At 33.6% G+C, this 13051-nt stretch overlaps 1 protein-coding gene across 6 annotated transcripts in view; it reads left to right on the top strand.

Moving 5' to 3' along the window:
- Positions 1–13051, top strand: part of LOC145693133 (cytospin-A-like) — a 491676-nt gene that overhangs the window by 412592 nt on the left and 66033 nt on the right. For all 6 annotated transcript variants that reach the window (XM_081768863.1, XM_081768862.1, XM_081768864.1 and 3 more), the window contains 3 exons: positions 892–1077; positions 5578–5732; positions 8834–9077. In XM_081768863.1, coding sequence (XP_081624989.1) covers positions 892–1077; positions 5578–5732; positions 8834–9077 — 585 coding nt within the window. The remainder of the gene's footprint in view (positions 1–891; positions 1078–5577; positions 5733–8833; positions 9078–13051) is intronic.

The following is a 13051-nucleotide window of genomic DNA, read 5'->3' as shown; positions in this document are numbered from 1 at the left end:
ATAGTTATTACCTTCATAGTATATGTTTATTAACTTAACAATTGTTTTTCCAAACTTACAAAATAACTCTTTCTCATGTTGTATACTGTAAAGTCATTCATAACTTGAGGTAGCGTGGAGCATCATTTATTATTCAATTACGCTAATTTTTCTCATAGGTTATTTTCGTCTATTATGTAACAATTTAAGGGGATGAGAAGAAAACTCAGAAGTCGAAAAATAAGGACCACCCTAATATATTAATATATATTTTATATGTCTAAATGATCTTAATTCAGATGTTATTTTGGGGGGGGGGGGGTAGACAGGTATAGTATGCGTGGGTTTTCTAGTTTCTCCCGTTTGCTCCCACTTTCGTAATTTGACCAATATTATCCATCTCATCATCGCCATTTCCCTTAGTCTTGATACTTAATCGTGAGATTAAACTAAACAACAACTACAACAACAACTACTACTACTACTACTACTACTACTACTACTACTACTACTACTACTAATAATAATAATAATAATAATAATAATAGTCCCCATTTGGAAGACTATTTGGGGGAACTCTAGCCTACGCCATAAGTGTGGTGTAGTTTGCTTCCAAATAGACCTTATTGCAGAGACGAGTAAAGTGAAAATTATTTAGGGGCAAGGAAGTTTGTATTAAATTACGTTCAGATATTTAGCTTTTCAGAAATTAGTTATTTGTTTGGTTGCTTTAATGTACTATTATTATTATTATTATTAGTAGTAGTAGTAGTAGTGGTCAATGTGTTTATTGCCATCCTATGCATATTTACCAAAATCATAATGGGTTGAATTAAGACATTGCGAACAGTTGTAGACATACAAAGTGGAAGATTGTGTATTACTATAATGTATTAATTTCTGTTTCCGTAGGACCAATCTCAGGTGGCGGAGTTGGAAGAGCGCCTTCAACAGCTGACTGCAGAGAATCGAGCTCTTCGTGGAAGACTAAAGGAGCTCTCATCGCAGCATCCGGAGGGCTCCCCACTTTCTGACACTGAAAAGGAACTTCTTCTGAGACGACATCCATCATCTGCACCACCAAGTATTGTTGGACATGTACGTGTTATGTTTGTTTCAAATTTACAATGTAATGATAAAACTTTAACTACTACAATAATATTAGCATGAAAGATTACAGTTAGCGAACGAAGGGAGACGCGTGTTCCTGGTTCTCGACCAAAAATTCGTTCTTGCATTGGTCTTAAGATATAACATTGAAACTTCAACACATTTAACTGTGAACTCTTTTGCAGAGTGTCTTTTAACATTTAATTTTTGTTTCCTTAAAAATTAACAAATAGTGAGTTACAGCATTTTAAACAACCAATGCGTGCAACTGCCATCAACTATTTAAAGAATCTGATAAATTAGTAAACGAAGGGTTAAAACCTGTTTTTTCAGGCTTCGGTATAAATTTACAAGGACTGTTTAGTTACTCTCGATTAGCACAAGACATTAAAGCAACTTCAAGGCCACCATGTCCTTACACATGGATTTCAATATTGATTTTAACGAATTTCTCTATTCTTCCTGCACTAACATATTAGGAAAGATCGTTCTGTACTGACTTAAAACAATATTTACGTAGCTTCCAATCCCTGTGCAATGGAATTGGTTCGTTAAATAAAATATTGGAGTTCCGCTATCCCATGCCGGTATAGTTTTAAGATTTTGGCAGCAATTTCAGATAGAAAGTTTGTGGAGCTTTCTAAATACATATTTTATAATTGTGATAATGTTAATATTGAGTTCAACTAATGCATTACAATCTCAAAAGGTTAACATGCTCTTTTCCACACCAAAAACAGTAATTCGGGTTAGGTCTTACTCCGTAATCTGGTGGCTAGCGCGCGCGCGCGCTTTGTGAACGCGGTCCCCACATTAGATGCTGGTGGAAGAGTATTAAAATTTAAGCTCATTACAGTGCTTCAGATTTCACCCTAAACTGTAGGTTCACGTCTGATTTAGTCTCGGTGCTTGAAAAGTAACTCTAAACTTCAATTAACCAAACCAAATAATTCGGGTGTAAATTTAGTAAGTATCAACACTATTGGTGACACTATATTAAATGTTTCCTTGATTTTAGAAATCAGCATACTGCTTGGATTTAAAATATTCTTTATCATTGAGTAAAAATTGTTGAAGGATTAAATACTTACGTTCCACACTGTATACTTACTCTTACCTTCATACTCACACTGGCGTTCGTATTATTTTTAAACGGTACTGCTGCAAAAGCTATTGGATCTATTCTTCAGATCTATAGAATAAAAATGTAAGGTTACAAAGAAAGGGAAGTATTAGTGCGAAATTTTCTTTGGTATCTTGGACGAGTAAACTTCTGGAAGAATAAAGTTTCTGAATCTTTCGATGAAAGAAGGATTTGATCATATTTACCAATTTGTTTTTGTCATTCGAGAGATATATCAGCAGAAGTTTCTGGTGGAAATAATAGAAGTTGCTATGCCTCAATCAAGGCATTGCGTTAATATTTATTATGGTTGACATCGAGCGATTATCATTATTATTAATGAGTTAGTAACAAAATATAGTAAAAATATCTTCATTGCCAGATAGAAATAGTATATTTTTGAAGCTACTGCTGTGAAATAAATTTCAACCCTTCGGTAGTTAAAAGTTGAGCTTAAGATCAATCGCAAATTAATTTCATTTTAAAAAATGATATAGTTTGAATAGGAGTGAGTAGTTATACAGAACCTAAATTATGTATAAAGCTATTTATAGTTTTAAAAATTTTCTTTCTTCAAATAGTAAATGTAACATTGTTCATGGAAACTTAACATTAATCTTCCTTTATTGCCTTTATGTAACAGGAGAGATTACATAACGTGAAACGTTAAGTGAATAATATAGCCTTAGAATTATAACAAGACCAAATGTATGATGTTTGTTCTAAGTTTATTTTTTTATACTGGCAAAGAATAACTTGTTTGGAAGAATTCTTAAACAATAGGGACTGATGATACTGCATGTGGGATGTGCTTAATAATAAGTGTGCGAGCGTGTGTGTGAGATTTTTGCAAAGCAGCACCCAAGGCCGACTACGCCTTACTGATGAGTTATCTCGCATGTTGATGAGGACAAATAATTACGAGTCACAGCTTGGGTAGAGTCTTGTTGTCCTGCCTGACATGTGACTAGAATTTTATCTTTTTAGCAACAAGATCACATCCAATTTCGACACGTTGAAGTTTTAGCATGTAATATATATTTAATTAATTCTGCAATAAAATAAGTATTTAGTTGAATTATAAATTTAAACTTATTTCGAAGAAGTTCACAACAGTTTAAAAGTCAGTTTTAATGTAGTGGATGTTGTTTTAGGTATAACGAACATCTGGAGCAAATTAACAATTTTATGTAAGAAGACCGCTAAAGTTTTCAAATAAAAACAGGTGGTTATTATTGCTATTATGTAATATTTTGTGACATAATGGTGTACTTCAATCTTTCTAAAATAGTAGACTGCGTAAGAAATTGTTCATTTCTGCAAAGCAAAATGTCAGAAATGTAGTTTTGAAATGTTATGACATTTATTCAGATGTCTTTTAAACATTAAATTGTGACTTTTCAAACTAGTCCTTCAATGCAAAAAGTTAATTTAAAATAGTGTTATTGTGAGGCAAAATACCAGGCGCGTGGTTTTCATACTCAATTTCGTATCATTCATGTTCTCCGATCTTGAGAAATACGAAGAAATATTTTTAAAAATCCTCCCCTTTTATATCACTTAAGTTGATTTTTCTATAGTGTTAATATTTCATGTGAACTGAATGAATTCTTAAGATGTGTGGAGACTCTCCTTTTTGATGATATAGAAAGTACTTATGGTAGAAAGTGTAATTTGACATGCCCTTTATTACGCAGCTCACTATGTAATGATTGATTACTCAGTTTTTGTATATGTGGAATACCTAATTCTAATTGTCAATCTCTCTCCTCTCCACTCTTTTCAGTTTTGTTTCTCATATATTTGTTTGAGCCACATGGGAGGACTAGTCGCCTTATCCGTGCTATGTAGTAGATAGAGTTTAGGGTGCAGATAAAGAAATAACTACATTTACCGCTCGCGACATTTAAATAAGTTTGGAGAAGAAATCAGTAAACATCGAACCATTAAAATTCCACTTCATTTCCAAGTAAACAGACAAGTAATTTCCCACATAAATCAATGGGCTTAAAAACAGAAGGCGCGTGTATTTCACATTGTTAAGCATAGTCCCAACGAATTTCGTATTTTAAATCTTCTAATTATTTCCTTATTTATCTTAACCATATTCATTCATTTTTCCATATAACTTCGTATTTCGTCGCAATTTGTTGGTTGCGCATTACCTTTGTTTTTCGTAAATCGATTTTTAGTTTTTTAATGTTTCCCTTCAGTTCATCCATTTTATTGTAGATCTCTTGGACTTCGAAGCAGATTATGTCGTCAGAATATAAGACAGACAAGAGTTTCGATTAACTTTTATTCAGAGCCTTCCCATTTCAGATTCCTGAAAACTTCCAGCACTGGAATGAACAGTTTTGGAAAAATATGAGTCTGTCTTACTCCTTTTTCAAAGCTGCCTCTTTTCCTGAGTTAATTTTGGTAAATTTAATTCAAATTAATTTTGTTCAATTCGTGGCAAACTAATTTTCGTAAACATTGTGTAAAGGACTGACAGAAAACTGATTGGGTAATAAACCCTCGTTGAACAGATTAATTGGAGAGAAAGGGAGTCCGTTAAATTGAGTATTGTGTTATGAACAATATTCAAAATAGAATAATACACTTGTTCTATATAATTTAAATGTAAAATATTTAATGTAGTCTTGTTCAAAAAATAAATAAATAATTAGAAATGGCCACTCACTTCTCTTCAGAAATTTGTGTTCTTGCCTACCCTTGCAAGTAAATCAAATACATGTGGATTTTCTTTGCCAATAGAAGTCTTTATATAGATTCAAAGTATTAGAATTTCCTATTCACACTTGTCAGAATATAGCCTTCTAAACCAAGATAGATGAAGATTGTTATTTTGAACAGGACAATAGCATATTAGTAACAGAAGCTACGAATTAGAAGAGGAAAAGCTCAGTTATTTTCGCTTTCAATGTTTTTCTTAATAATCAAAGATCTAAATTGTGTGAAATGTTCGCATTAATCTGTCAGTCTGACTACATTAATTGAGTCACTGTCTTAAATCTAAAGTCTATTGATTCGAGATTCTTTAAATCGAGGTTTACAATGCATTTTTTAAAATTCTCTTGTGTATTGTAACAATAAGAATAGCATTAGTTCAGTTTAACTATATTTTTCTTCTTAAGTATGATGAAAGTGGTTTTGTAAGTTATGTTAAGAAATAATGTTTTGAAAATGCTGTTGGAAGAACGAAAGAAAAACAAGCTGGAAATTGTAAATTTTTGGTAACTTTGAGAATAGTAATTTCTAAACGTAATTGAAGAATTTGAAATTTGCGTGATAATTTCCCTTGAAGTTTAAAGGGAAATAATTTGAAACAATATTTAAAATGCCACTTATTTAAATTTTAGGAGATGTCACCACACACTGAAGGAGAACTTGGGGATACTGTGGATGCTTCTTGCCCCACTCCAGAATGGGACAAGCAGTCAAGCAGCAGCCTCAGCGAGGTTTCTGTTGCTTGTTTGCAGGACCGAATCTTGCAGATGGAGGAGACGCACTACAGGTAATAAAAATAATTTTTCTTGACTTCAGTCATGTGTGTGAAATTTTCTTATATCTATTGTAGAAGTGGATAAATATTTAAATTATGGGCCAAAAATTTTAGGACATATGTTTGAAAGATTCTCATTATTAGCGAAGGTTTGTTTCAAATTTCATGTTTTGTTCGAAATATTGTATTAATTCAAAGGATACTGCTGAATTTCTATAATTCTCTACCATTTCATTCGGGAAATACTAAGTGACTGGTGTTACTGAAGTATATTCTTTGATACTCCATAAAGTAAACAACCTCTCGAAATCACAACTACTAGATTTCCAACACCAGAAATTTGTTTAAAAATGATAAGTACGTAATGTTATTTGATTTATCAGTTGGTAACTTTGGAAGATGGACTAGAGAAAATCCATTGCTAGGTGACAATTTGAACAATTTTGAATGTAGCTGTACATTATTGAAATATTCTGCGCATTATATCATTCCTTTCAACCTTGAATTAAATGATTGTGCACTATGCACACACTCTCATATTTGTTTTCAATCTTGTTCTTTGCTGTTCCGTGTCTTAAAGCAAATGATTAACGTTCCTGCATATCAACCCACAGTTCAGAGGGGTCGAGTAAGCTGCCTGTTTTCCGAGATTGTTATTCGTATGGGTACCCAAAAAATTTACTTCTGTTTTAGGGTAGTTTTGGGTGATGTTGATAAAGATTCAGTACAATGTACATAGAGTACCTAGTTGTAAATGTAGCAGGAAAAAAAGACTCACAAAGCACTCTTCAATTATATTCTCAATCCCCGTTGTTTAAGTTTAAACACCTTTATTTGTTAAAGTTGGGTGCTGAACCTTTTACTGTCCGTGAGCTGTATTAAAACTTATAAAGGGTTTTGGGGACCGCAGCTCCGTTCCTATCATACTGTTACAACAAATTACAGGTTTATTATTCATGGAACAGGCTTTCGCCGGGTCATCCCATAAGTAATGTATTTTCGCCCCTTGAGGGAAAGAACGATAAATAACCTGCAACACTACTGTTAATCAGGAAAATAGTCTCCATCGCACTCAGTATTCTGCCACTTGTCAACCAGTTGTTGAATCCTCCACTGAAAGAAGTCACTGGAGGCAAAGAACTGGGTCAATGTTATTTTCATCTTGCAGGGTTTTCCTGGAAAAAAAGTGGTTTTGTAGGCTGCGAAAATGACAAGTCTCTCCGTGCAAGATCGGTGAAAACACCGGGTGGGGATTTTCTCGCAGGTATATTTTTCAGTCTTAGCATAGGCCCTTCTTACCGTATACGGACGCGTGTTATCACCTTGGATGAACACACCCTTGCGATAAACCAGAGCGAAGCGTTTTTCCAACAATGCAGTCCATAGGCGTTGAAGTTGTTGACAGTAGACCTCTGCATTGTCTGGTTACGTTGCAAGAGCTCAAAATGTGTTATTTCACGGATATCCTACCACTCAACATCCATCCCTTTGCAGGAGTGGAAGTCCTGTTTTAGCACAATTCCTGCGGCTACCTTTCATCCTCTGTCACCATTCTGCCCAGAAGTGACTCACATTTATGACGGGTGAGATAAATGCTTCTACTTCTGTTGAAGCGTTAACGCGTGGAGTATCCATTTACCAAGCTTCGACACGTATCCAAGCTCCTGCAGATGATGATGATGATGAGCAGTCGAATGGGTGACATGGAGTTCGCTGGGTAGTTCAACAGTTTGTATTGAATTTATCTCCAACGCTGCTCGCAGGTCATCGTTGTCCAGCTACACAGATTTCCCTTCTCATGGTTCATTGAGGCTGATGTCCCAAGCCCGAAACCTCTGGAACCATCTCGAGCACTTTGCACATCCCCAGCACCCTCTGACCATGTACAGTATCGATGTTTCGTGGCACTGCGTTGGTTGAATGTCCCTGGTGTAATTCATACAGCATGACATGCCGTGTTTGGTCCTCAAACATTGCTATGATCACTCAAACTATAATTCCAAAACGTGTAGTAGACCGTTCTCCTTATACACACTGCTTCACAATACTTCCCTATATGACACATTATGGCATGTGCCGTCTAAAGTATTCGCTCGTCAGAAAGCGTTATTTCAGCAGTCATTGAAAAAAAAAAAAAAAAAAAAAAAAAAACTACATATGGGATGGGCTTATAAATCAGAGGTATTTCCTTTCATACATTTTGCATTGTTAATCTTCAGTGTCTCGCGAGCTGGACATCCCTGCTTTGAGTTCTTCATTCTTACTCTTTAGGTAAGTTGCTTTCATGTACAGGCTTAGAATAAATTATGCTGAAAACACATACGTGCTTTGGTTGTCTTCATTTTCACGTAAAAATAAATGCAGAATTTCTGAAGGCAAGTTGATGTTGTGTGTTTTTAACTTGATTGTATGTACAGTTCCGAAAAAAAAAAAAAGAAAAAAACTTGGCCATTCATCTCTCAGAAAAGTCCTGTACTCTCTTACATGTGGTATTAAAATCAAACAAATGTTAATTTTCTTAGGCTACTTGAAATCGTTTAGAACTAAACCATTTGAATTCTCTGCACGGTTGCCAGAATATGGGCTTTTAAAGCAAGATAAGTGGCCAAATTTTTTGAACAAGACTATACAATAAATAAATAAATAAATAAATAAATAAATGAATGAATGAAAAAAATTACTAAAGTATGTGTGTACATATTTAATAAAATGTTTTGATAAAACAATAGTGCTGTTCGAAAAAAAGTACTCAAATCTAAGTATTCTTGAAATTCGCACAGATAGTGATGATGATTTATGTAATGTAATAGTCTGTAAGAAATAGAGGAAAAAGTAAACTACGTCAATTCGATGTGGAAATAAAATTTTCAATCATCTAAATAATAATTAATAATAATAATAATAATAATAATAATAATCACCTTCTGGCATTCTGTTAGTGTCACCTGTTGAACTTACTTAAATATTCGGAAGAGTGATACTACAATTCGTAAACGAATGCTGAATCTGATTTCTGAAGATTATTTAATTGCATTTCAAACAGACATAAGGTTTTCGTGAGTATTTTGTGACTTTTTAAGTAAAGTGGAGATTAAAAGATTACTTGGTTGCAGTACAAACGAGGAACTCCAAGCAACGTTACAAGAGTTGGCGGATTTGCAGACCCAGTTGACGGAGCTCCAGGCAGACAACGAGCGTCTGACGGAGGAGAAAGCGGTGCTTCTGGAATCTCTCTGCCGGCAAACGGAGAAGTTGGAAGATACAAGAGGCAAAGTAGACACTCTCCAGCAACTTCTATTGAGGGAAGGAGAGCCACCAGGCCCCGACAGGGAACAAAAACTTGTCGATCTGTTAAAGGTAAGCTAAAATTCTCTAACCTAAGCGAGTAGCAGAGTATAACAAGTTTAGATTTCGAAAGTTGTCGAATTAAAAATCAGAACAGAACTCATGCTAATCTTTGCAAACAGAGCCACGTGGGTTGTACGTTTTAATGTTTGACACATGTAAGAGTATTTGCTATGAATATTTGCTGTCGATCAAAAAAATATTAGGGGGTTTATAAATACAAGGTGGTTATGTCTGAAGCCATTGGAAGATCTAATAAACAGCGTACTACTACGTACTATGCACAAACGCTTATGTCCATCGTCATTCTTAGTACATTTTCTCAAATATTCCATGGGTTTCTTTAAATTCCCTTCATATGAATATTCAGAATAGTCGTTGCAGTAGTTCCCTCTGTGATGATACACGCCACAGACTTCAAAATTTTCCATTCAGAAGTCATGAAGTTATATAGAATGAGTGGAAAGTCCCAATACACTTTTGTTTCTAATTATTCGTTCTATATACAACTAAAAATTAAGTTTCATTATATAAATAACAAATACAAATGGGCCTCTTATGGATCTATAAAGTCATTGTAAATTCCTCCACTATCACAACAATCTGATACGCCGCCATTTACTCTTATGTACTGTATTTTTCGGAGTCGTCTCTTAGGTGTATCGAACAGCCACTCGTAGAGGTTCGTTGGAATCACAACCGCACTGCCTAATCTTCTTCTTAATGAAGCCCCACAATGCATTACCTGCGTAGCACGACAATCACAAGTATCTCCTCTACACTGAAAATGCCCGTGTCCATTGCAAACTCTTCACAAGAGTCCACCAGATGTTTCCCGTATCCAACACTCATAGGAAACTCACTCCCTCATACGAAGGTATCAAAAGCCTATTTCTGAAGAAGAGCTAAATTAATTTTATCTATTTTGAGTGACTTAACCTGAACTAACTTTGGCAGATCTAAATATCAGGGAGTGTGAACCAAAATATCAACTTATATTTGATATTAGAATAAAATTATTTATTTGTTTTGAAGCTTTGTAATAATTTTAATCTACTACTATATTACATTTCTTTTTACCGTGCTGGAAACAATCAAGTAGAATATTCAGAATAACGCCTTGACTGCTTTTCGTGAACCACATTTGAAAAAGTAGTAGTACTTTAATACAGAGATGTATCGAAAAATTTGAGATAGCTGGACCGTTAATGTGATTCATAGCTAGTGATGTGAGGCGGAAAATTTTCCGCGGAAAATTTTCCATTTCGGAAAATTTTCCGGAAAATTTTCCGCTATATTTTTCCGGAAAATTTTCCGTTCTAAAAAAATATCAGTAATCAAGTAACAATTCCTCATCAATCATGAAATTGATTGAATTCATGTATAGAAATGTTAAAAACTGAAAGATCGTTTAAAGAATCAGAAAATTTTCATGGCTCAGACAATTTTCAGTACTATGTAGGAACAAGTTAAACAATTTTTCATGAATCGAAATATTTTCTGCATTATATGGAAAAATTGAAGAATTTTTTATGAGTCGGAAAGTTTTCATCATTTCCAAGCAAGAAGTAAAACAACTGTTTTCTGAATCGGAAAGTTTTATTGCTCTGTAGAAACAAGTGAGAGGAATTTTCATAGATCGGAAAATTTTCATCACGATGTAGAAACAAGTGGAAAACACTTTTCATAGGCCTGACAATCTTGGACATTATGTATAGTGATGTTAGGTGGAAAATTTTCCACTATATTTTTCCGGAAAATTTTCCGTTCTAAAAAAATATCAGTAATCAAGTAACAATTCCTCATCAATCATGAAATTGATTGAATTCATGTATAGAAATGTTAAAAACTGAAAGATCGTTTAAAGAATCAGAAAATTTTCATGGATCAGACAATTTTCAGTACTATGTAGGAACAAGTTAAACAATTTTTCATGAATCGAAATATTTTCTGCATTATATGGAAAAATTGAAGAATTTTTTATGAGTCGGAAAGTTTTCATCATTTCCAAGCAAGAAGTAAAACAACTGTTTTCTGAATCGGAAAGTTTTATTGCTCTGTAGAAACAAGTGAGAGGAATTTTCATAGATCGGAAAATTTTCATCACGATGTAGAAACAAGTGGAAAACACTTTTCATAGGCCTGACAATCTTGGACATTATGTATAGTGATGTTAGGTGGAAAATTTTCCACTATATTTAACTGCACATAGAGCTACAAAATTGAATTTCAGTAGAGGAAGGTTAGTCAGCAACAAATTATAATTTTCCAATTAGCTTTCGGGAACCGGAAAATTTTGTATTTCAAGTTGGGAAATAAAATTTTACACAGTGTTTCTCTCTATATATAAAAGAAAATTCTCCACCTCACATCACGGTTAAACAACAATGTAGGAATAAGTAGACTATTCTTTTACGAATCGGAAAATTTTCCGTTTCAAAATTTTTCGGAAAATTTTAATCACTGTACAGGACAGACAATTTTTCGATTCATGGAAAACTGTTCCACTTGTTCCTACATAGTACTGAAAATTATCTAAACATGAACATTTTCAGATTCTTTAAACGATCTTTCACTTTCTAACATTTCTATATATGAATTCAATCAATTTTATGAATACTGACGAATTGTTACTTGATCATTGATATTTGTTAAGAACGGAAAATTTTCCGGAAAAATATAGAAGAAAATTTCCCACCTCACATCTCAACTAGACAACGATATAGGAATAAGTGGAGTATGTTTTTATGAATCGGAAACAATTTACAGGACAGACAATTTTTCGATTTATGAAAAATTGTTCCACTAGTTCCTACATCGTACTGAAAATTGTATGAGCCATGAAAATTTTCAGATTCTTTCAACGATCTTTCACTTTTTAACGTTTCTATATATGAATTCAATCAATTTTATGAATACTGATGAATTGTTACTTAATCACTGATATTTGTTAAGAACGGAAAATTTTCCGGAAAAATATAGAAGAAAATTTTCCACCTCACATCTCGACTAAACAACGATGTAGGAATAAGTGGAGTATGTTTTTATGAATCGGAAAATTTTCCGGAAAATTTTCCGTTTCAAAATTTTCCGGAAAATTTTCATCACTGTTCATAGCACATTGTCATTTGCAGTTACGAAGTTTTTAGTGTTGCTGTATGTAGAACAAGAGAACAATAGAAACCAGATTCTTACAGAAATTTTGGTGTATAATTATATAGGCGTTATAATGTTTAGGATTTTGATGCTTAATTATTGTATATAATATCTCTTTGCATACGGTGGACTCTACCTTTGTCAAAGTTTATTTCTAGATCCTTAATCCTAATAAGATCCGTAGACTAGTTTTTCGAGAAGTGATGTCTTGTGTAAAATTCTTATTTCTTATATCGTATGCTTGGTCTCCTTCCGAGCTGTTTGGACAATCCCGAAAGAACTAATTTTTTTTATCTTTTTAATGTATTTTTTTTGGTCAGCCCTGTTTAAGACTTTATAATCACAGACCGCTTCTTAAATACTTGAATTGACCATACTATCTACAGAATAACTTTTGTAACCTGTTAGAAAAGGCGAAAAGGGGGGAGGGGGATAATCACTACTCAGAAACCATTCTTATGCAGTTGTTTGTAATCTGTTAGTCCTGACTGTAATGGGAATGAGGTTGAGTGGTCTTTATTATTATTCTTAATGGACTTGATATTTTGAGTTTGTTTTTGTAGATTGCTAATGCTTTGATTCCATTTATCTAACATGCCATTACCATTTAGAGAACTAAGCCTTTATAAAAGTTACATCTGCTCCTTTGTGTTTTCGTCCTATAACACTAATTTATAGACTGTTAAGAAGAAATTAGTTCAAACAATAAATTTTATTCTGTTTGAATGAGGTTTTTTAAATGTAGAACTGACAAGCATTAAATTCCCACAGATGTTAGTATGGTATTTCCAATTAGATCTAGTAATAAGTATATCTGGGAAATTAATTTA

The sequence above is a fragment of the Thermobia domestica genome, chromosome 8 (assembly GCF_964235325.1).
Source record: "Thermobia domestica chromosome 8, izTheDome1.hap1.1, whole genome shotgun sequence".
NCBI lineage: Eukaryota > Metazoa > Arthropoda > Insecta > Zygentoma > Lepismatidae > Thermobia > Thermobia domestica.
This window is presented reverse-complemented; position numbering and strand designations above follow the sequence as displayed.